The 25,882-nt window shown below is 34.8% G+C and overlaps 1 protein-coding gene across 3 annotated transcripts in view; it reads left to right on the forward strand.

The window, feature by feature from the left end:
* DYNC2H1 (dynein cytoplasmic 2 heavy chain 1) overlaps positions 1-25,882 on the forward strand; it is a 143,796-nt gene that overhangs the window by 85,510 nt on the left and 32,404 nt on the right. For all 3 annotated transcript variants that reach the window (XM_005482581.4, XM_074535163.1, XM_074535164.1), the window contains exons 78-83: positions 148-258; positions 1,529-1,684; positions 3,623-3,698; positions 5,178-5,389; positions 7,126-7,230; positions 23,717-23,833. In XM_005482581.4, the coding sequence (XP_005482638.2) occupies positions 148-258; positions 1,529-1,684; positions 3,623-3,698; positions 5,178-5,389; positions 7,126-7,230; positions 23,717-23,833 (777 nt within the window). The remainder of the gene's footprint in view (positions 1-147; positions 259-1,528; positions 1,685-3,622; positions 3,699-5,177; positions 5,390-7,125; positions 7,231-23,716; positions 23,834-25,882) is intronic.

Here is a 25,882-nt window from a genome sequence, read left to right on the forward strand (position 1 = left end):
TAACTTTATGTGTATAAGCAACTGTCGATTTTTTAAATAAACCTAACTTTCTAATCCAGGATATTATACTTTCGTAAATACTGTTCTATATATAAAAACCCCCAATCACCTCAAAGCCTATTTCAATATATAACATCTCTTTAATAGGAACTGAATACATTACATCCTCAACCAAACTTTCGTCTTTGGCTTACTACAGAAGTTCATCCAAAGTTTACTCCAATTTTGCTTCAATCAAGCCTGAAAATAACTTATGAAGTAAGATCTGTCTGGAAAGCTTTTATTAGATTCTTACTTTGAATGCACCTTGATGTATAACAAGTTATATGTTTAGATAGTATAAATGGTTTTACCTTATACTTCAATTACATGCAATACAAAAAATATGGGTTTACCTTGAAATAATAATTTTTCCTAGATGCTTTTTCAAATGAAAGTATGAACTGAAAATAAGTTTACATCGGAGAGCTAGTTGTTCTGTTTTGTGCTCCAGATTTTTTGTGCATTTAGTCACTTTTTCTTAAAAATCTCCTCAAGTGTTGTTACATGGATGGAAAACAAGAAATTTCTCCTTGATTAATAGCCTCATCTGAAGATCACAGAATCCCAGTTTCTTTTTCTTATTTTCCTTTTTGGCCTTAGAGCTTTATATTCATTGGACTCTTTCAACAAAAACTGACTCTCCTTCCATACAGCACAACATACAGTTAAAAGTCTTTTCTCAAAATTGAGAACTTTGCATTTGAAATGGCTCAGCTTAAGGAATAACTGAGACTGTGTTCCTCCAACTGATTGGAAAGTAGTCTAATCATGAATGCACTTAAGCAGTGATGTCCAAAATGGAAATCATTAGTAGGAATGCTTCTAAGTCTTCCATTGATAATGGAGTCTGGAGATTTTGCCTGCAGCTAATCCAGGAAACTTTGACCTTTAAGAGTCTAATGTTGCTGACTTTATAGAAGCTGAAATAGTTACACTTTTACATTGACTGCAGGTATTTTAAAGTTTTTGCAGTACCTTCTTTCTTATATTGAGATCTTCAATGGTACAGAAACTGCAATACTGTGTTGCCATTTTTCAAAAGAAAGAACAACAAATATTTTAGAAACACAAAATTGTAATTTGAATATCTTTAAAATTTATGTTTGTCTTCAGACTTGTAAATAATTTGAGAATAGCTGAGTATCCAGTTGTTTTTACTTTTAAGCACTTTGATTTTGGCTACTGCCTACACCTTAAATGCAGTTATTTCTAGTGCCTGTGAACATTACCTACCACTAGGTTATTTTAGTGTAGTACAGTCCTATAAGTTGGTCCTGGTCACCATTTCCTTCAGTGTATCTATTTTCACTGTAGAATCATTCTGGTTTTAGGCCATTTATTACATTTTTTTTTCTTGTTAAATTTTATTTTATTAAGTACTGTTTGTCATTTCATTAAGTTACAAATTCCAGGTTATAGTCTAAGAAAATAGCACATAAAAATACCAGATTTTCTGTCTTTGCCAATGTTTTTCCTTTCAATGCAGGCACCTCCAGGCCTCAAAAAAAATCTCTTGCGAACTTATGAATCCTGGACACCAGAACAAATCAACAAAAAGGGAAATTTGTCAAGAGCACATTCTCTCTTCTGTTTAGCATGGTTTCATGCTGTATGCCAAGAAAGAAGAAATTATATCCCTCAGGTAGTAATTTATTTGCTATATTGTAAAAAATTTGCCCTATTTATTAGCTTTTGCACTTAGAAGTATTTTTCATCACATATATGTTGGGTCATATTCAGAAATGAGAAAAACTTTTATATTTCTGCTTCCTTTATTGTCTCTGAATTCATTGCAAAGTAAGATCCTGATAACCTCAGTTCTTGTCCCTCTGAAAATTGCTTCTGCCTCCATGGGGTTATTTTGTGATTTGTGGCCTAAGTGATACTGCTACAGAAGTGTGGAAAAGATTCTGTGAATCCTGTTTGCTTGGGATAGGCAAAAATATTATGGAAACACAGTTGAATGAAAAGAGACACTGGAGGAAAGGAAGAGATGACATTGTCTACAATTTCTTCATACAAACTCCTTCAAGGAGAAGGAAGAACAAGGGAAATGATTAGTTTCTTGCAAGGATTATAAGGATTTTCAGAGATGCATTTTTACCTTAGCTAAATTTTTGATTAAAGTGAACATTTTTTCTGGCTGCAAGATGCTTAAATTAAGCAGACCAAAATGAACACCAAACAGCAAACTACTTTATGTCTTGTTTGTTTTCTTCTGTATAGACTAGATATGAAATTACTTTGTCATCTGAAGGATTTGATCTGCCATAGTCTGGAAAGTTTGAAAGTTTTTTGCTGGTTTTGACTTTGTGATTTTTTTGAGGTTGGTTGCCTGTTGCAACCAAAAAGGCTTTTGAATATAATGTTCAAGAAGTACAGTAGATGAAAATAATTAAGGTGGTAAAGTGAATGAATTTTCTTTTGTTCTTGTCCAAAATCATGTTCATTTGGCACCAGTTCTTTAAGTAACACAGATAGGATTAGGGCTCTCTTTAATTCAGCTGCACAAATGTGTATACAGTGATGAGTTTTTATTTCACAATTATTTTGTATTATCATTGATGGACGGTAGCTAATCTCAGGTAGAAACTCTTGCATTTTATAATGAATTTGAGTTGGTTTGGGTTCATGTACAGATCTATCTTAAAACCCCAACATAGTACTGTTAGACACATCTTTCCAGAGTATGACCTTCAGGGTGGCTGGCTGATAGTTTTTTGTGACCTGGGCAGCAGCTTGACCTCAGGCTGTATTCATCTCACTGGACTGTGTGCATGTGGCTGACACATTTGCATTTCTCATCAAGAATCATGTGCACTGTTGCTATGCTATCATCCATATGCAAAGTACACTGTAAAAGGATAGAGCAACAGGATATACCATTGAAATTTGGATTCCCTGAATGATTTCTCATATGTCAGTATTTATTTACACTTATCCATTTACACTGAAAGCTTTTTGTGAGAATTACATACACAGTATGCATTCCTGCTACATAAAAACTAATGCACCAAGAACAAAAAGGAAGTACAAACTGCAAGTGATTGAAATATATATGGTGATCAGCATTTTTATGGAAATAGTAGCAGTAATTAATAATTTTTTTGTCAGACAATAAGTGACACGAATTAAGGAGTAAGGTGATGGGAGTATTTTAAAGACTGTATTTGAAGAATCAGTTCTATTAATGAAAATCCTGTCTGTATATTGAAATAAAAAAAGGCCCTCAGAAATAAAAAATCGTAATTCAATGCATGATCTAGTCTCAGATGTCAGCAAATTTTAGTTGAAGTAAATATTGACAGGAAATAAAATAACCTTAAGTTTATATTTTCCATACTCAATGGATTCTGGTTTTTGTAAGTATATAAAATTAAATGCACTGTTACAACTGAATTTTTAATACTACTGCTATTGTATCTTTCAAAAAATGCACTTTAGAGGACACAAGTTGTTTCTTTTTTTTTCCTTAAGTATTGTACAGCATTCAGTGACCTCATGATACTGGTATTTTACCTCATTATCATCCTTGATTAAATGATCACTAATTAAATTCTTTGGGTTTCTTTTATGATAGGGTTGGACCAAGTTTTATGAATTTTCTTTGTCTGATCTCCGTGCTGGTTTTGACATTATTGATGGACTCTTTGAGGGTAAGTCACTTCTTAGGGAAAGTCCCATTAGTAGGGATGTTGCATGAGGAGCTTTATCTTTCTATAGCACTCATATAAAAGTGGAGATGCTGTAGAGCTCATCGTCAGTAAGCAAAACTAGTAAAACAGAGTGAATCATAAATTCATTTTTTGGGTGATTGGGCAAACCAATAATTCTTGGTGCCCAGGGAGTATGCTGCTCAGCTACTTGAGTCCAGAGGAAGAAATAGGAAATACAGGGCTGCCTGTAAGATGAAATCTTGTGTGTCCCTTCCTTCTCAGTGTGAGTTCATCTAAATATTTAAAAAATGAATTGACTGTGAGTTGAATATAAAAGAGTTCTTCATATTGAAACTTGGTATCAGATAGATCCCACTTCATTGTTCTGTTAACTAGTGTAGGAATTTTTAATATTAGTTAATATTAGAAAAATCTAGAAAAATAAAAAAGGCAGTTTTTTTAACTCCTTGCATTTTGTACCATTTCCAAGTAAAGTTAGGAACTGATACGTAGAGATAATTTATGATTGTTGACTTTGATGGGATTTGTGGATGGTTAATACTTCTAAAAATCAGACTTTAGTTGTGCAGACTTGAACCACACAGAGAGGTAAAGATATTGAATCAATAAATGTCAATGATAATCATTAATTATGACTGTGAAAATATCTTTTCTTATGAGGGAATGATTGAAGCATTAGGAAACAAAGTTACCACCAGTAAACCCCACTTACAGTAGCCACTTTCCCATTTCAAGGACTTTAGGGACTGCCTTTCTGATAAAGTTTCACCTGGTTATGAAAGCTGTAGGACACAAGTAGATCATTGTGCCATGTAGTTATTTTGGGCAACAATGATAGAATGGAGGAAAAATCACTTCTTTGAACTTAGGGGATGTGTTTGGGTCAGAGTAATCTAATGCAACATCAACCTGACCAAGAAATTATTATTAACATGCTTTCATTTTTTTGCTATGTTATATGGTTCATAATGATTTGCAAAGTTTCTATCTTGGACCTCTTTTTGAAAGATAACATTTCCAGTAATCTTACCTATTTGAAGCATGATCTGCTTTTGGTTTAATCAGTCAGTTTATTTTATGAGATCAGATGGTACTGTGGTAGAAAATAGTGTATGAAATTTTATTTATGACAAAGAAACACAAAATTAAAATTTTAATAGCATAATTTCTGAAATGCATATAACCAGTTAGTTCAAAAAGCACTTCAAGTCTAAGGAAAAATTTCTAATATTTCATTTGCAACAAACTTTCATTTTTCCTATGTCAAATATTTACAAACTCCTTCAAGTTCCTGCAGCTTTTACTATTTGGTCATATAGAAGAACGATTAATAAAATTTAATTATTTGATGTGTTCATCTCTTCTTATTACCCTGAAGAACTGCGGTGACAAGAAGAAATGCTTACAATGCAATGCTATTCAGTGATACAAAACTAATTCTAATTAATTAATTTGTAGGTTCCAAAGATTTTCAGTGGGAATTTGTTCATGGCTTGTTTGAAAATGCAATTTATGGAGGTCGTGTAGATAATTACTTTGATATGAGAGTTCTTCGGTCCTACTTGGAGCAGCTTTTCAATTCACGAATCATTGGCAGTTTAAATACCAGAGGCAAGAAGATGAGTACTTTCCCATGTTCCATCTCTTTGCCGAATTCCTGCAGCATTTTGGTAGGTACACATCTTCTATCACCTAAAAAATAATTCATTTTCAAGAATTATTCTTGAAATATTTCCACAAAGAAAACCCAAGTTACAATGCAAAGGATACCTCTGTTTCTTCAGAAAAGTATCTCTTTTGTGTGGAGCATTAACTCTGTCAGTTTACTCTTCTTTTTTATGGTGTCTGATTGGACTGTGGTGCAGAGCAGCCTAGCTATGAAGATTTGTGTAAAAGAAATTGGGTTAATTTATGACAAACATATAATTATGTTTTTATATAATTAGTATATTAACATAAAAGTGTTTTTTTAAAGACTGGTAAATATTCCTACAACTTCTGGATGAAACAGGAAAATCTGAATAATACCTTCTTGCTTCCAAAATGTATCAACGTTCTGAAATCTGTTGAGAGGCCATGGAGGGTATATGACATTTTATTTGGTGATAAATATGGATTCTGATTCTTCTTCAGTATTTCTGTAGTGTAAAAGAGAAGGAATTCAACAGTCTAAACAACTGATGTCCCTCTGTCCTTTCACAATATAATTTTTTTTGTTAGTGTAATTAAGATTCACTTGCATTCTAATGGAGGACTCCAGACTAGACCTCTAATGTGAACAAATATAAATTGTATTATCTCCATTAAAGTAAAGTGCTATGATTTGGCATTCTTTACCTGGATTCTGACTGCTTAGGTTTGGTTTGGTTTTTTTTTTTAATTACTTTATTATGACCATTATTTTTTATTTTCTGTAGATGTGCTGAGTTAATATCATAAAAACAGAAGGGATAAACAAACCAGACTGATCTCTGTTCTTGTAGATAATATGGTCAAGTAGATGAATCTTTTTTTCTAGCCTGCATAGCATTTAATATCTCTTGATATCTTATATGATTATGTATGTAATAATTTATGGTTTTGTGTCTTCAAGTAGTATTTCCTCAAGTAGTATTATCCTCAGTTTGGTGTAGAGTTCTGCTACTGTTGTTACCTCTGAAGTGAGATTCCATGTTAAAGTGAATTGTCCATATCCAGCACGTGCTCCGGCAGGCAAAGACAAAATGCACATGGCACATAAGCAACAGGGTGTAGCCAGACTTTCAGATTGTAAACATTTTTGCCCTTAAATCACATTAAAGGAGATGTGCAACACTATTAGTCTACCTTAGTCTGCAAGGCTCTCTTTGTTTTGTGCAGGAGAGCATCACTAGTGACTTACACTGTAACCACTACTGATGCTATTCTGCATCTCCAATGATTATTCAAGCCTATTTTAATCTAAACTGTTTCACTTTCTTTGAGTAAATATTTTTGTAGATTTAAATAGAAGTGAGTGTTCTTGGTTTTATAAATATGTTACACTCTTACTAGAATTCCAAATGCCAAAGTATTTTTTTTCTATATTGTCATTAATCTTACCTTTAAGTTTTCAACAGAAATATTGTACCTACTTTTCAGGAATGGTCTTGGCATGTTTTTGTTTTCATTTGATATCATCTCTGTAATCAGATTTGCTTTTTGGTCTTTTAGAGTGGAAATGTTACATAAAAAGAGATAGTTGCTGATAAATAAAATTAAGAAATCTATAAATAGGATTATCGTAATGTGTCATGTCTTATATACTTATTTTAATCTTTGTGTTGTGCTCTGCACTAAATGAAATTCTTTTCAGCATATGCTGTTAATTTTCATGAGTGGAATAAAAAGTTTCCACTGTTCTGTCTATTCTTTTCTTTTTATGCAGGATTATCGTCATATTATTGAAAGCCTCCCAGAAGATGATAAACCTGACTTTTTTGGCCTGCCAGCTAATATTGCTCGTTCATCACAGTGTATCATCAGTTCCCAGGTAAAGTTACCATTTTTCATTGACCTCTGAATCCTTTCTACAGCCATTGTAAGATGAAGAACCCAACCGTTTCCATAAGAAAGTCAGAGTAAATTGGTGTATTTTTAATTATTTTGATTTTTATCTGTATAATATTTTAATATAATAACATATAATCTTTAGTTACAAGAGTATTCATTTAGAGCTTAAATAAACAGATAATTATTGAGAAAGTTTCCAATAATATAATTCAGTTCACATTGAAGAGTGGTACGATAGTTTTGCACATGGAATATGGGTAAGATTTTATGCTTTTGCTGAAACAGAAATTCTGAAGAATTTTTCCAGAAGTTCCAGAGTTCTTCCAATGAGTCAAAAAATTCCATTCCAAATAGAAATATGATTTTTAAGTGAAGTCTGGATGAGAGCATACAATTACTGTATAGGTGCAGTTAAACAGTACAAATCTTTTAAATATTCTTTAGCATAGTTTATTTGACTGGCAAATTAGTTGTGTCAGATAATGTGAAAGTTGATGGCTTTGAGACTCATAAATCAGAACTGTGAAGTGAGCTGTTCTATATATCAAGGCTCTCTGTATTTGTCTGCCCAGCCCTGGTGTGATGTCTTATGTACAGACAAATTATGGAGGGGAAAAAATAAAATTATAGAATCATAGGTTGGAAGAAGCTTCAGTGTTCATCTGGTCCAACCATTCTTGGCAAAATCAGTTGAAAGTTCCCTATAACTGGAATTTCCTATGAATTCAAGACTAATAATTGCAGTTTTAAAAATAGTATCTAATTATTTGCTCACAATCACTTAAAAAGGGCTCCAAGCAGAAATGTCCTATTGATAAGACCTCTGATCTACTGAAAAAAAAAATAGCCTTTGAGTATTGCATTTGTTGCCAATCAAATACAGAACTTGTAAATTTGGTTAAATATTTCTTCTGACTTAAATCCATAGTATTGTCAAACTATTTGTGGTTTCTTTAGAACATGCAAACATAAAGACATGTAAAGACAAATCAGTAGGATGAAGGTGCCTAGCGTAATAGGATGAACTGAATAACTTGTCTAATACATAACTAATGCATGCTCCGAGATTAAACATATCTCTCTTTGATTTTGTCTTAAAATCATTTACATAAACATCCATTTAGATGCTTTTGTTTCTCTCAGATTCACTGTAGACTGCTGATTATTTTCATTATTTCAGCTGGGTTTGCATAACTTGTTAAAATCTGCAGTAGTTAAAAATGCTAATATTTGAAAATCAGAATGGACTCAGAGTTCCTGTGTGAAGGGAAGTAGATAATGAGTGCATTTACATGTAAACTCACATTCTGCTGAACTGGTCTGCCATAGCATTGATTATAAGCTATAAACAATGGGTTACAATCTTGAAAATGTGAGACTGCTCTAGTTACAGTTCTGTGAGATGATTTTTTTTGTCATATGAAATATTTTCTCATCCTTCTGATGATATTTTGCAGTATTTCTTTAAGTCTTAGGCAATTTAAGTAACAGAAATGTTACTTTCTTAAACTGTGCTTCTTCCTCACTGTGAATTCGATTCCCTTTCCATTTCTGACAGTATGGCAGCTGTTTTAGATCCATAGGTGATGCCATGGTTCACAACTGGAAATTCAGTGGTTGTTTTCTAACAGGAGTGTTAGAAATCCATTACCAAGCTAAAGGTAATGGACAAGGGTAGTCAGAAATCAGTTGATACCAGCTCAGCTGCCATGTCTCTAGCTTTAGAAAGGTGAAATGTAGTATCATGTCCACTACTTCACTGATTCTCTAGACTTTCTATGAATATTATTAATTTTTCATGCCTAGAAGTGATAGCTGCTGTTGCTGCAGCAACACACTTCAGTAGAAATAGGCTGCAGCACAGTGCAGTATTTTGAAGTCATGCAGATATCTCTTCTGTAACCTGTGCATTATCAGTGTTTGGGCAAAGCCAAAACATCAATAAAAAAAAATGGTCTTTTTCCAGGAATTTAGCAAGTGTTGTTGTGTTACTATATTCACGGCTTCTTATCAGCAGAGAACTTTTCTAATTTAAAAGAATATTGCTACCAGTATTATTTTTACACTGGCAATTACTAATTGATTTATTAGAAATTATGTCTTGCAGTATTCTGTGGTGTAATTCAGAGAGTCTTAATACTGAATTCATACAGGTAAACAAATTTTGTTTAAAAAGGCATGATCTTAGAAGCATGACTTAGTGTTTTTTTCTGAATAATGTGCTTAGTTGCTATAAGTGGATGAAGATAGGTAAAGTTTTAGAGCCTGGATTTCCAGAGTTCACTGTGTCTCTTTGTTTCTGCCTCACCTGATGTTAGAATAAGCCTTTGACACATCTCTTATGTTGAATATGGTAATGAATAATCTCACATCCCTTGCTATGTTCTCTTTGCAGAACAGTACATTAAAATAAAAAAAATCTCCACTGCCAGTGCAGCTGCAGGAGTCAGTACGCCTCATCCTACCTGTTGTACACCAGTAGAGAGTTTCTGTATTGCAGCTCAGTTTCCTCATTCTCAGCAACAGTCATCACCACTTAGTTACAATCATGCTCCTTCCTCCTGACCTGATAAACCCTGTATTTTGCCTGCATATTGGCCTATATTCAGGCGGTCCAGCTCCCAGTCTGTTATAACCAATGATTAGACCAATTAAAATATATACAGCTTTGCTTTAGGCTTCCTGTGCAATGAGAAGAGTGTGCAATTTAGACACTTGCAAAGTGGGCTTTTGGTGCCAGTGGACTCATCTCTTACTCTTAGTTCTGTGCTTTTATGAATTCTTATCAATAAATCTCATCCTTCATTGTGATTGTAATAGAACTATACATAAGTGCCACCATCAAAATAAAATTTATCCTATTTGATAGATGGAATTTTGAGTGATTGAAACAGACAGACCTGCATATGTATTTTTAAACCTCAGAAAAACAACAAGAATTATCCTGTTCTGTACAGGATTTACCATACCTGCAACTAATATGACTTATTGCCAGTAACCACCCTAGGAGGATGAAATGAAAATCCAGAGGCATTATTTTGTCTCCTTTCTTAGCACAGCAGATATATTCACTGCAGGCACTCTAGAGAGTGTAGCATGTGTTGAGTGATCCCAACAAATCCTGCCAAATGCAAATAACTGCAGCCTGTAAGTAGTAGCTATATATGATCACTCAACTGAGTAATCTAAACATTCTTCAATAATGCAGTAAATTATTTTGAGAAAAAAGACAATCAGTAGCTGGCAAGTTGCACAAGATTCTTCAAATATGACTGACAATGATAATGAGTATGGCTAGCACGTGGTTTGCTCATTGCTTGTTTCTGTATACAATACAATGTTTAATAATTCTAATAATATCTTGCCTCAGGAATTCAGCATTCTTTTACACATTATAATGCTTCACAGAGAGTATCATATGAGATAGGTTAAGTCTCAGTAAGGTTGAAGATTATGTTGTTTTGGATATTTTCATAAATGAATGAGTACTCTCACAATATTATGCAAAGATAAAGGGTATTTATAGTCTCTCTATACTTGGACAGCATCTTGATTCTTTTATGTCCACCATCCCAGTGATGGCACAAGTGGAAGGCAAGTCTGTGGATTTGCAACAGATTTTTATGACCTCCTGAGGTTGATTGTGCATGCCTAATTGAACTTGCTTTTTAAAGTGAATGGAGTACTGTCTCAAGTGAGTGGGACCCTGTGCTGGAGCAGGGAAAGACAGTGAGGAGACAGAGACAATGTGTGATGAACTGACCACAGCCCCCATTCTCTGTTGCTCTGCACTACTTGGATTGGAGGAGGTAGAGATTTCAGGAATGAATTTGAGCCCAGGAAGAAATGAGGGATAGTGAGAAAGGATTTGAAGATTATTTTCTCATTATCCTAATCTGATTTGATTAGCAATAAATTAAATTAATTTCCACAATTCAAGTCTGTTTTGCTCGTGATGCTAACTGGTGAGTGATCTCTCCCTGTCCTTGGCTTGACCCATGAACTTTTCCTTACATTTTCTTTTCCCTTTCCAGCTGGGAAGGGGACTGATAGAACAGCTATGGTGGGCACCTGGTGGCTACCCAAGGTCCACCCAATACACCTTCAAAATGCTTAAGGACATCAGAGATGTAAAATAATCCTTTGGGACTCATCGCTGAAGAGTCCACAGACTGTAGCTTTTCACCAAATTTTCGAAGAAATACTGCAAAAATTATTTATTTGTAGATTGTCTATATGAATTAAATATTTTGAGGTCTGAATACTTAGAACCTAAATATTAACTGGGTTCCAGTTCACTTCAACTGAACTTGCTGGAAGTATTTCTCTTCCTTGTATTTTGTCCTTTGTAATTTTATTTGCTTTTCAACCAGACCAGTGATACTCTGCAGTTTCGGTGGTTCAGATTTTGCAACAGAATTACTTGCTTTAAGAACCTTTTTCGTATTAATTTTATAGTCTCAAATAGAATCCAAATTTGTATATCGTTTTCTGTGACAGGGTAGAAGATACAAGGTAATTTATTTTTCTCAGATTTAATTTTTTAAATTTTCCTTCTTGCTTGGAAGTCACAAACTCTCCCTTTTATTTTCCAGAACAGACTTTTTTTTTTTTGGCTAGTCACTACACATTGGCAGTGAAACTAATATAATACAAAAAATATTTTCTTAGGATGATAGTCATCTAACAAAGCTTTATTGTTCTCAGAGTTATGTGCCTAATGTAATTGTTATCTAGGCTCCCTGTGTATTAGAGTCCAGCTCCATGATATCAAATTCATACCTGCCAGGGAGTGAATTATGTAGATGTGTGAAATCCTGTTTTGTTCACTGATATTATCTTCAGTTAGTGTTTTAATATTTCTTAAAATACCTCCTGTGTTAACACCAAATATTTTATTTAGATGTTATTCTAACATTTCCCACAAGTCAATGGTATTTTAAAAACAGATATCGTGGAATTCGAGTTTATCTTTGAAATACACAAGGTTTTGTTAGATTTCTAGTTCAGCTCTTAGAGGATATTTTGTTTAAATCCTGCTGGAAGACTTGCGATGTATTTATTGATTCAATCATCTTCAAATTCCCCTGACTGATATAGGAATAATTTCTTATGAGTTTGTTTTTGTTTAAAGTATTTAGTTACTGTGATAGAAAAATATGATAAGCCAAATTCAAAGCCAATTGAAATGAAAACCAAGAAACCCCAGTGTAATACCTCTCAACTAGCTTCAATCACATGACTCTTATCCACCTCTTCTTAGCTAGTCATCCATTTTATTTTTTGTTACTAAAGAAAGACAAACAGCTGCAGGGAATAATTTGTGCCAGTCTTAGATAGGCATCTAAAATAAAGGAGTGAATCACCTTTTGGAATTACCTGTTTCTTTCCATTGACCTTTGAGTCAAGCTTTGTAATAATGTCAGCAGCATTTCTAATACTTGTATAATGAACATTTTCATGAGCATTGAAGAGATTAAAGAAAATACCTGTAACTGTGAAGTGTTGCTTACTCAGAATACAGGAGGCTTTCTTTTCTTCTGAAAACTGGACTGCTTGAAAAATTAGATTTTTATTAGAACAGGATTTTGAAAATAGCTTTTTTTGCCATTTCCGCATTGAGTATTGTAAGAATGTAAATATAGTTACTACACTTGCATATCATATCTAAGTATTCAATTTCAAATTGAAAAGTTCAGGATAAGGAAGTGAAATTTCAAGCATCCTAAAGTATGCAAGTTACTGTGCTTGTCTCAAAAATAAAAGAGGGATTTTATTAATTAGTAGACTTATTTTTTTGCTTGTTTCATTTTCCAGAGCAGTGAAAGACCAACACATTTCAAAATTTCATTTCTTCGTTGCCAGTTTATTTCATTCAACTGCTAAAGGAAATGAATGGTTCCCACCATTATGCATCCTCAGGCATGGCTATCATTCACATTAATGGCAGAGAGTGTGCTTGTGAGGCTTACCTTGTGAGACTTGCCCACCGTTGGCCACGGTGCTGAGAGTGCACTCAATCTCCTCGCTGAGATCATTGATAATGACTTTAAGCAGAATTGGCCACACTTCTGAGCATTGGGAACACCACTGGTGACCAGCCAACAGCTGGATTGAAGTCCTTGTTAGTGTGTTCATGTTCTTTGCATGGGCTGTTTATTTCCCAGTATTATCTGCACCTTTGCTTCCTACACCATGCACAGAGGCCTTAGAATACATGGTTTATGTACCATGCCTCACATGTTCTCTTACATTTGGTCAATGCCCCAAGTTGTCTTTGAACTTTTTCATATGTGTTGAAACCCATTTCATCCCTAATTGTTTCCTTCTGGTCTTATCTCCACATGGGCTTTGACTTTTCTAATTTCATCTTGAATTGCCTAGCAGTTCTTTCACTGTCCTTGATTTTTCTTCTTATACATTCCTTATTTTTTCACCTTTCAATCCACAGAGATACTCCATGCTTACTCAGTCATTTTGCTAAAAATTCTGGCCTTTCTACACAATGAGGGGACTTTTTCTGAAGCTTATTCAAAAATAATCTTTTATTTCTCCTTCTTAATCAACTGAAATTCATGTGCTGTCCATTCTACTGCCTCAAATTTTGCCTCTGCTTACTATACTGTATCATATTTACCCTCTCCCTCATGGCCATTAAACTAATGTCCTATTTCCATAATCCAAAATCTTAGTTCTGTAGTTTACTTCATGGCTATCCTCAACATATATATAAATAGAAATAATAAATTTTACCTGCATTTGCAATGTGGGCTGTTAACCAGCACTTCAGAAATTGCCTTCAGTGAAGTCATCATTAATAATACAGCTTTTTCACATATATATTGAAATTTAAAGATGCAGAGTTGCAAATAATGGTATTTAGAGAGCTTCTGTGACTAAAAGGTAACTCTTAATTTAAGATTTTGTAAGCTGTAATTCCCATGAAAAATTTGTTGATGCAGTTCTTTGACATAGTATAAAGCTTTTATGTTTTTTCTTAATCTCAGTAAAAATCTCATCTTGCAGATCACTGCTATAAATATAAATTTGTTTATGTACAGAGCTCCAGTGCACAGTATTATACTACAGGGAGTATTTAAAAATGCCTAGGAATGATCTGTGCCTGTATTCATACTTGTTTTCATGTGGGAGGAGTGACTGATACCCCAGAGGGCTGTGCTGGCGTTCAGTGAGACCTGGACAAGCTGGGAAGTTGGGCAGAGGGCAAGCTAATGCAGTTCAGCAAAGGCAAATGCAGGATCCTGCACCTGGGGAGGAACAACCCCAGGCACCAGCAGAGATTGGGGGTGATCTGCTGGAGAGCAGCCCTGTGGAGAAGGATCTGAGGGTCCTGGTGAACAACAAGCTGTTCATGAGCCAGCAGTGTCCTCGTGGCCCAGGAAGCCAGTGGGATCATGAGGTGCATCAGGAAGAGCAGTGTCAGCAGGTCAGGGGAGGTGATTCTGCCCCTCTGTTCAGCCCTGGTGGGGCACATCTGGGGTGCTGTGGCTGGGCTCTGCAGGACAAGGAAGATGAGGAGCTATTGGAGGGGACTCTAAGGAGGACTATGATGCCTGGGGGGACTGGAGCATCTGTCTTACAAGGAAAGGCTGAGAGAGTTAGGTCTGTTGCACCTGGAGAAGGGACAACTGAGGGATATTATCAGTGTTTACGGATATCTTAAGGGTGGGTATCAAGAGGATGGGGCCAGAATGTCTTCAGTGGTGCCCAGTGACAGGACAGGGGGCAGTGGGCACAAACTGAATCACAGGATGTTCCGTCTGAGGAAGAACTTCCTAAATATGAGGATGACATAAAACTGGAACAGGCTGCCAGAGAAGATGTGGTTGAATATCTCTTCTGGAGATACTGAAAACCTGTCTGGAGGTGATGCTGTGTGGCCTGCTCTGGGTGAACCTGCTTTGGCAGGGGTGTTGGACTAGATAATCTCTAGAGGTCCCTTCCAAACCCAACCATTCTGTCATTCTGTGATTAATACAATGATGTTTCATACTCATCATAAATGGCAGCTGAATCATTTGAAAACTTGAGAGATTGTTCTAGCAGAAACTCAACATAGGGAATTAATATTCACACGTTACATCTGCATGACTTAGAAATTATGGTATGTGAACAATGTCAAGTTTAAAAATCAGGCAAAAAACATGTTGCCTAATTAAATACTCCACAGGAATTAATACTAGCACAGAAGTCTCTTACTGAATCATAGATGTGATTGCTTAAAGAGAAACAACAATTTCTTTAATGAAATCCATCAGAAATCAAAAGGACTAGCTAATTGACCCTTAGTGTAGTGACTAAGTACAGTATTTATCTAAAGTAAATACTCTTGCTCTTCTGTCTTACTTGAAAATAAGAAATTTTGTAGGAAAAAAGTTACCTTTTTTGTAACTATTTTTTATTATGTGATGAGTATTTCTCAAGCTAAAATTAATATTAAACTAATAATGAAGAACAGTGTAGAGCAATCTAGTAAAGTAGACAAGGTACAAATCAAGGTCAGGAAACATGAAGCAAATTTTGCCTCATTAAATTAATTGCAATGATCTCACTGACTGCAATAAAATAGCTTTTTACAATTTTTTTTTTTTACTTAGTTTATGATGTACTGTTATTTTCAGCAAGTCACTGGCTGATTCTGTACCTCTTCTTGCTGTTCCTTGAATATCATTTTACTTAGATTAAAACTGCTCTCTGGCTTACTAAAACTGATCAGATATGTGGTTCCAGTGATGCTTTTTGCCTTCTTTCTGACAGCAAGAGACAAGAAGTGTAGGGGTGGGTATATGAGGACACTGGCAACTCTCAAATTGCATGATCATGTTTGAGTTTGTACACCAAAAATCCAAAGTTGTCATTACCCAAGTAAGATAAAAAAAAGTTAGGGTATGTCCACCCAATACAGTCATACATCTGGCTGCAGAACTTCTACTGTTTATAGAATCAGTGGGCTGTGGTGTGTGATTTTTTTTTCAAGGTGCAGCTGTAATGATAGCTGTAGCTTCTTGATTGTTTGTCAACAGACACAATTTTCTCTTTCATAATCCAGCTCAGCAGGACTCAGTATGAATTTTATATTTACTGTTCCTCCACAATTCTAGTTATGCCACACAGAGTAATATGTGTATAATTATTGAAAAGTATGTTCATTATTAAAAAGCAGTTTGTATTATTATTGAAAATCTTGTGTTATTACTATAGATTCCAGATGAACATGAATTTATTTTCCTAAAATAATTTAGCAATTATATAACCTTTCAATTGTTCAGAGCATTTAATTGCTGACATTTATTACATCCCACATCACAAATACATGACTAACAGTCTCTAGTAGAAATCGATGAGTAATGTCAACCTGTATTTATTACCCTGCAACTGAGAGATCTGAGTACTTAAAAGGAATTTTGATATATGGGACGTATTTTGAATACACCTGTGGTGATCCATGAAAGAAATGTGCTGTGCCATTAATGGAGTGGAAGCCACAGTACTTTGCTCTAACAAAAAGAGGTAGAAAACATCTCTTTACCTATTTAGTGAATCAATGTAATGTTTCAAATAACCTTATTAATTCTCATAGGACTGTTGCTGTGTATATGAAAATATATTTGTGGTGCTCTGCATATGAGAAGTTTGTTCTCTTCAAAAAAACAGCTGTCATTTTCCAGTCTTCTTAAATTTTGTCAGGGTGTGTGATTAGTTAAGGTCAACCATCTCTTCTGGCACTCCTTTTAGCTTCATGGTCTTCAGGTAATGTGTATCCTGTCGACTTCTCTGAAGTAAAGCTCTTAGTTATTCTTCAGGAGAAAGTTCAGCTAGGGCTTGTGCTGTCCATCTACAGCATGCTGCTGACTTTCCTCCTTCCTCCCCTGAAGCTCTGCTATAACAGAAGGTCTTCCTATTGTCAGAGGTATGTGATACATGATCCTCTTCTGTATAAAGGAAGATACAGGCGTGGTGAATCTTTGCCACGTTTACTTTGTATTTGATTGAGAAGGCAGGTATCTGTATAGAGTCCAGCCCTACTTCAGATCATTAATGAGTGAAAGTGCATCTTTGAGGTAGCCTTGATGGAACAAGAAAAGAGCAGGCATAGACAGACCTACACTGTCTGTTACTGATCCACATGCAGTAGGAATGATTTGCTTTCAAGTGCCATTAACTTCATCCTAACAGCATCCATGGATCCTGTGCTTGCAGAGAGGGTAAGGGACACAGGCAGGGACTGAAAGTCAGAGAGGTTTCGATGCCAGCTGAGTCTTAGGCTCCGTTCTCAGCAATGAGGGAACAGCAGCCAAGCTGTGAGAAACAGGATGGAAGCGTGTAGTTCTGGCAGAAGGGATGTTGCACAGAAACCTGCTCCCTCTTGTGACACAGTAAAGACACAGTTGCCCTGCACTAGTTAGTACTTTCACAGTATTTACCAGAGTAATTAAGCTATAGCTTCATATTTTACTTTGAGCTCTAAAGTCTCATAAAACCAGAAATATCTCCTTAAACAGCTGTGTAAAGGGATATATTGTTTCATTCAGAGAAATGGAGCGTAGAAGTTCTGTGCTAGTACTACATCCTTTTAAAACTGGTAGATGGCAGTAGAGTATCTGCTTTGACATCTGTAGATTTACAGAGAGGACTTTGCTTGATTTTCGTACAAAAATAAAAATTCTTTTTTATATGTTTCATAATCTTGAAAAAAATAGCAGTTATCCAACTAGCAAATCTCTCCAGCTTTGAATTCTTAGAACAGTAATCATACTGAGTTCAGAAATTATCTGATTTTTTTTTTAATTCACTGTCAGAATTTCACAAGATATTTTTGACTGTGTTACTTTCCTCTTTTCAAGTCTTAATAATGTGTATAAAATTTGATTTGATTCTTAAGTGAATACAAGTCTTAGATGTAAATCTGCATTTATTATATATTGTATTTGTCAAGGAGCATTTTTTGCAGTAGCATGAATGACTGAAAGCCAGACTTTGTCGTGTGCATCAGTAAAGAACAGAAATAGATTTGTGTTCCTAGAAATGTCTTGTCTAAGTTTCAGAGAAGGAAAAGTTAAAATCTGAACATTTCCTCATTTTTATTTGTTTCCATGAATTTTAATTTTCAGGTAAAACATTACTTTTTTAGTAGTTCCATAGGAAGTTGCATGGGAATATTCATTATCTTTTTAACTTTCCATTTTGTTCATTATCTCATATAATTTCTCTAGATAAACATGTTTTCTACTCTAATGTGCTGGTCAATATCATAGCAGCATATGTCTGTAGATGCACCCAAAAATGTGTAATGATTAAAAAGCTGAGATGCACAAGTAATTTAATATCTAGGTAAATAAATATTGTCATTCTTAGTTTGTCAACCCCACCTTTCTTAATATATGCAATTTGTATTTTCCTGTGCTGATAACTCTGAAAAAATCCATACAGTGCATGAATTTTCTATTAAGAATAGAGAAAATACTTGGTAGCATTTTCTCTAGTCTGTTCATCAGTATTCGAGTCACTGTTCACAAATAAATTGCCCTATTGAATTTTTTATATAAATACTGTTGTGATTAGTTAGCCTTACTTAAAACAGACAGATTCTACCAAGAATTGTGATTCTGAATAATCTTCTTGCCCCTCTTTAAACAGACCATTTTTGTGATTGCTTTTATATTTTTATTATCTCTTTTTCTATCGCTCTCATATTTTCATGAAGGTACTGTTTTCCTGCTTAATGGTAGATTTGCATTTGGTGTGAACTAGCACAAAATGTAAGAGCTTTTAGTGTATAATAAGTAAAAAGAATACATTTCAATAACAAAGTGGAACATTCAAAGGTTAGGTATTGTAAAAGTACTCTTACTTTGAGTAACCTGTATTCTACATCTGTGATTGAATTTTCAGTTCCCTTAGTACTATAAGTACATACCTGGGTTAGAGTGCAAAGAATAGGATTCCACAGACCTGGATGTATGCATCTGTACTGGTCACTTGTGGTCTCACTATGTGCTCATAGAAACATCATGTTTAAGGCAAGCTTAATATAGAGTAAGTTTTGAAGTTGATGATAGGTGAGGCTGATGCTATTGTATATATATTACATTGAGAGAAAATTCTTCTCAAGTTTTGTAGCTAGGTTTCCAGGAAATTAAATTAAAAGCCTCATTCTAATTTCCATGGCATAGACCCATCTATCTGAGGTACCTATGTAAAGAACTTGGTTTTTCTATGTGCTCAATAAGAGAACTTTTCAAATGCAAGTTATCCCACTTAAGATCTGTCTACTGATTATTTAGGGAGGCTAACGCTAAGGTGGTAATATTTTAGAGTATGTTTTAAGTAAGCTTTAGGTAAGAGTGAGTTTGTGCTTGCTTATTGTTACTGTACTGTGCCCTCTTTCAACCCAAGAGTTGTTTCATCTTCTTAAACACAGATTCCTAATCATATTCCCTTTGTCATCTGAACCAAGGTCTCCTTCCTTCTAGGTACTTATCTAGAGTATGTGTTCATTCCTGTCCTGTCCCTTTGGTTTTCATATATACCCCTGAAATGTGTTCCTGATAGTCCTTTTCCTTTTAAATCCAGTTTCCCTTCCAACTGAAAACTTATTTCTGTTGCCTGGAGGTGAAAATACTTAAGTGGAGCAATTGCAAGCAAACCACAATCCTTTGGACACTTCTGTGATACATCTGAGAATTCTAATAGCGTGATATATCCCACTCATGATTTTATTCTGGTCCTTCCCAGTATTAACACATTCTTTGTCCCAGTCCATTCGACTCTTATTTTTATAGGACATAAACCAAATCAAGAAAAGTCCAGATTTGATTTTATGGGAAACCTTTTAATTCTTAGGGTAGTAAAGCAGTGGAAGAGGTCATCCTGAGATGTTCTTCAGTCTCTGTATTTGAGATTTTTCAAAACCAGATAAAGCCCTGAGCAACCTGGTCTGGTTTTAAAGATCATCATGCTTCCAACCGGAGATTAGACTAGAGACCTCCCTAGTTTCTTTCTACTGTTAATTGTTCTATGATCCTATTTAAAAAATATATATTTCCCTTTTCATTTTCATAACAACCAGATAGAGACTGATTTGAGAGAATAAAGTAAACATTTTCTCAAGCTTTAGCTGATTCAAAGTAGTATACACTAGTCAACCCTGTAAGGAACTTCACTGGGATTTGTGAAAATGAAATACTTGCACCATTCAAGTTCTAATATCAAACTTGTAATCATACTTAAATAGTAATATGTGTTACTATTTTACAATCTGTAATTCTTTCCTGAATTCGGACAGATGTCCTGCCATTAAATTTGTAGCCCATTAGCAAACGTTTGGGGTGTTGAAGCAGTTCAAAAGTTAACCTGAGTCTTTTGACATGAATCAAATGTATTTTCATCTGTGCCTTGAATGTGAATGTTTATTGTAGGTTAAAATTTTGAAAAAAAAAAAATATTCAGGCTGAAAGAGCTACCAGTACAAAAAGTTTCAGCCTAACCCATAAATTTAAAAAAAAATTATGGTGAATTAAAAACTGTGCTGTGATGGAAACTTTAGGAGTACAGTATGCCACCATCATGCCTGCTATACCTGAGAAAAGAAATGGGATGAACTGTAAAGAGTTAATGATGTTACATGAACGTTTGATGAAGATCATTGTATGTTACAGTACTCTAGAACACAGAGAGTTAAGACTTGATTTCTTTTGATTCTGTACCTTTATTTTAAGTGTTTAAATTTTGATAATGATAACCCAATATTTTTGAACTACTTTAATGAAATACACGAAGCAGAAACACATATAGGCACAATGAAGGAAACAAATAATTTAAATAAAGAATAGGTACTGTATTTCCTATTTAAACTATATTGATAAATTTTATAATTAGATAATTAGAAAAAGACAGCTAACACTGTACAATAGAGATAGAAAAATACTTTAATTACTTACCTTGCAGTCACTACTTCTCAAACTCATTTCGGCTGTATGGAGATGCATGTTTGTACCTCTAAAGGCACTTTGAAAATGAATACCAGAGTTAATGTTTTCAATCCCCCATATTCACAAAGCAATCATATAAACATTTTTCAGCTTTATAGTATGCACTATATGCAAGTTTATATGAAGTACCACATTCTGAATTACCAGTTAAAGTGTATTTCATATAAATGTTTTATTGCTTAGCAAATGATGGCAGGCAACTACCCAAAAACAAATTAAAAGATACAAAACTATAGCTGAAAGAATGATATCTGGAAGGCACAAATGTGTGTTTATTATCCGTATTGCTTGTCAGAACATTTGCATATGTGCAGAGTGAAAATGAGGAAGAATAGCTGGAATGATAAAGATACTATGATCAAAACATTCATCAGAGAAATTAATTTTTCGCTAAATTAAACAAGAATCTTTTTTGATATACACAATAGCTGAGGTACACAAAGGATTATGAAAGTTTAAAATTAAGTTATGAGAATGGGAGGGTGAAATGTTATTTTAGGTAACAGAAGCTATAAAGAGCAGTAGCTCGTATTTTCATTTTAGCTACTAGACTACTGCCAGAAGCCCTTTTAGGCCTTTGCATACACTGCTGCTTTTAAACTCAGATGAGGTTTGGCTTTCCTTACCTGACCCCAACACAACTGAGCAATGCCTTTCTACGCTTGCTGGGTAGTCCATCCTTGTCCCCATCTTCTGTGGGGGACTTCACTGCAGCTTTCAGCTTCCTTGCAAGGGGAAGAGGAGGGGCAGGCACTGATCTCTGCTCTGTGGTGAGCAGTGACAGGACCTGAGGGAACGGCCTGAAGCTGTGTCAGGGGAGGTTTAGGTTGTCTATCAGGAAAAGGTTCTTCACTCAGGTGGTTGGGCACTGAACAGGCTCCCCAGTGGAAGTGGTCACAGCACCAGCCTGACAGAGTTCAGAAAACGCCCGGTTTGACTCTTGGGGATGTCCTGTGCAGAGCCAGGAGTTGGACTTCAGTGATCCCTGTGAATCCCTTCCAACTCAGCATATTCTAGGATTTGAGGTCACTAACTTCTTTACATCCATGATGATCTTCTGTCATGATTGTTCTTTGACTTGCTTATGCTTGTTTCCTCTGCATCAGAAAGAACTGGTTTTGTGCCTTGAGAATTTTTGTCTTGAGGATTGACCAGCTCTCTTGGCCCCTCTTTGCTCTCCAAAACAGTTGCCAACTGCTTCCTGCTAAAAAGATCCGTGACTAAACTGAAATCTACTCTCCTACATTCTGAGATTGTGATTCTACTACTGCCCTTAAATTCATCTTTCAGGATTTTAAACCACAGTCTCATGGTCAGAGCTTGTTTATAGAAGTTGAAATGATGATTGGGTGTACTATTATCTTGTAGTGCTTCACAGTCCCTATCAAGGCTGATAAATAGGAAGGAGAGGTTTGCTTCAGTGAAAGAAAATGAAAAACAAAAGAAAGCACTTCATCATTGCACATCTTTCAAGACTAGAAAATAAGTCAAATCCCAGCAGAAAAACAACTTGACTTTCTCCCTCCGCCTGTGTTACAATTAAATAGTTCAGATCTTCTGAATGATTAATACATTTTTGCTATGAAGCTTAACTCTTTATTGTCAAGTGAAAGAGGAGAGAATTTATAATTCGTTCTCTAACATGCCTTGCAAAAAATACTCTGTGAAAAATAACTAAAATTTAACGAAAATGCGTCAAAAAATACCAGGGGGGTTATATACAATTTAAGAGACAGACTGCAATATCACTGAATAATTTTAATTTCAGTGGTCTTTGTTCCAAATGTATGTATGTATTTTATCAGTTGATTTGTAAACTTACTAGGGTTGGTAACATTAAAAGGCAGTTGTACCTAATGAACTAGAAGCTCCCCTCCTTTCTGGAAGGCTTGCAGTTATTTTTTTAACTTCATGCTTTGTTTTTTTAATAGCTATGCATATAAAGAGGTTGAGGTGGCATGAATATGTAAATAAGAGATCCTGGTCAGATCAGATTGAATTTCCTATAATTGTCTTGAGTTTTGGTGTGTGATAGTTATTGTATGTATTTGGTAACATATTTTGGGAATTTGTTTCCCCTTAAATTTTTAGTTACAGATGGAGCCTAGTTAAAGGCAGAGCTCAAGTTTTGTCTCTAAATTTTGTGGAAAAGAGGCTTTTTACTTAATTATGCACCTCATTAGTTTTTAAATTATAATTGGACAAAGACAATTACTATGATAAGAAAATATGTAGGGTTTTTCTTTAGGTTTAATATGAATGAAGTTCAAGTATGTTTTGTTCTTGAATATGGATATTGTTTGTGTTTTGATCAGACCATGATCAGTAATTAAGTATGCAGGAAAGGATAGTTCATAGATAAATTGAAGAGTATTTGCTAGTGTATGGCATTTTTGTACTAAAAGAAGTTTGTTTATCTTTCTTCAAGAATGCATTTGTATTCTCATCACTCAGGTCATTTCACAGCTTCGGATCCTGAGTAGGTCAGTAACTGCTGGCAGCAAATTTGACAGAGAAATATGGTCAACAGAACTTTCTCCTGTTCTCAACCTATGGAAGAAGCTTAATCAGGTAGGACTGTACCTAATTTGAAAAGACAACTTTTTTTTTTTTTTCTGGTAAATACATTAAAAATGTAGTCTAACGAATTATCTCAAGTGTTGAAACATAAGAGGAGAAAAACTAAATTAAATCCATTTGAGTTAGAAAGTACAATGTTAGGTGCATAATTAGCTGTGAAGTCTGTGATACAATAGGCTATCACCTTGTTTCTCCATATGGAGGTGAGCTTACACTCAAAACATATGACTAGAATCCTTTGTGTGTTTCCAAGAAAAATGCTAATGCACTTTAGATTTTTATTTAGTTTCTTCATTTATCTGATGTTCACAAGGTGATGTTTAATGATTTCAAATACAATGAAGTATTAATAGTGTTGAAATATGGTGTTAGCTTTAAACTGAGGCTCATGAAAATCCCCTCTGCAGTATCCAGTATCACTCCCTTTAAGTTCCTTTGTTAGTCTTGCTTAGTTCAGTTTGTTGGTGTTTTTTAACTTATGTTATAAAGCTTGGTTTCCACCCATTGAATTCTTATTCCAGGCATACATTTAGATATGATGTGTGTGAATGCAGACACTATGCACACTTGGGAAGGCTCTCTCCCACCTCACAATGCCCACTTGGACATTAGGCCATTATTTTGTCTCCTCAATGATTAAGTAATAGATCAAAGATGTTGTGGCCTAAAACTTTGTCTGGTACACACCCACACTGTAATGGGAAAAACCTTTCCCTTACTCAAATGACCACATACATAGAAGTGACATGAGGTACACATTAGAATTTACCATAACATTTTAGAGTATCTCATTGAATTCTCGTCTAATCCATGCTAAGTGAGTAGGTCTAGGTTAGATATTAGGAAATTCTTTCCTGAGAGGGTGGTAAGGCTCTGGTACAGGTTTCCCAGAGAGGTAATGGATGGTCCATCCCTGAAATATTCAAAACCAGGTTAAATGAACAGCCTGGTCTATGGAAGGTATCGCTGCCTGTTCAGGAGGGCTGGAACTAGATTATCTTTAGGGTCCTTTTCAACCCAAAACATTCAAGGATTCCATATTATCTTGAAGTTTCTTTGATTTTCTAAAGGTTTTATGTCAGTAGCAGATAATTAAATCAATCTTTTGAATATATCCTTTAGAATAGGATGGCTTTAATCCTTTTATATCTTATAAAAGGATAAAACCTTTTATAGGTTTTATTTTTTGTGTCGGGGACATTTTCTTGAGTGTTTAAAAAAATTTGAATAATAATATTTTTATCAAAATTAGTTTTCATTATCTGTTCAACCAGTAATTGCTTCCAGCTTTGAAAAGGCCTGGATATTTTTAATATTTTACAGACATTGCATGCAGTACTACATTCTCATTCTAGATTGATAGTTCAATGAAGGCATCATCTTTGTCTGCAGAATTTTTAAAGACCTGGAAATTGGAATGAAGAAGATAGTTGAATTGCTGCTTAAGTTAATAATCATAAATTATTTTATTTATGCATGAATGGGCAGAGAATATGAAATTAATATAGTTTCCCAGATATAAAGAAATAAAATTTTAAAAAAAGTATTCCTGGAGTCTGTAAAAGAAACTTATTCCAGAGGCAAAAAGACCCTCAGAAGTTTGTTAATATGTAGACAACAATAAAGTTGTTTTGAAGATTTTTATTCCCATGTTAAGTGTGTCAATCAAGAATTAACTAAAAAACTATTATCTTACAAATACCTTGTAAACAGTTGTTGTACATCTATGTACTGAAAATTCTGAAATTCAACAAAATTTACCATTTGACATAAGTATATCCTGTAGAATTTACATCTCAATGTTTGATCATAATCTTGCAGTGTGGACACATTTTTCTCTTGCCACTCTTAATGAAACTCCAAAAGCCAACTGAACCTGATCCACACAGAAGCACCGGGAGGAAGTGCTAAGGAAAAGCAGTGAGCAGTTCCCTGCAGCTGGGGGAAGGATGCTTCCATTTTCTGACCTCATCTGTTGTTTAGGAAGTTTTGCTGACTTCCAGGGGCTCAGCTGTGGGACGTTGAGGAAAGCCTGGTGAG

The sequence above is a fragment of the Zonotrichia albicollis genome, chromosome 2 (assembly GCF_047830755.1).
Source record: "Zonotrichia albicollis isolate bZonAlb1 chromosome 2, bZonAlb1.hap1, whole genome shotgun sequence".
NCBI lineage: Eukaryota > Metazoa > Chordata > Aves > Passeriformes > Passerellidae > Zonotrichia > Zonotrichia albicollis.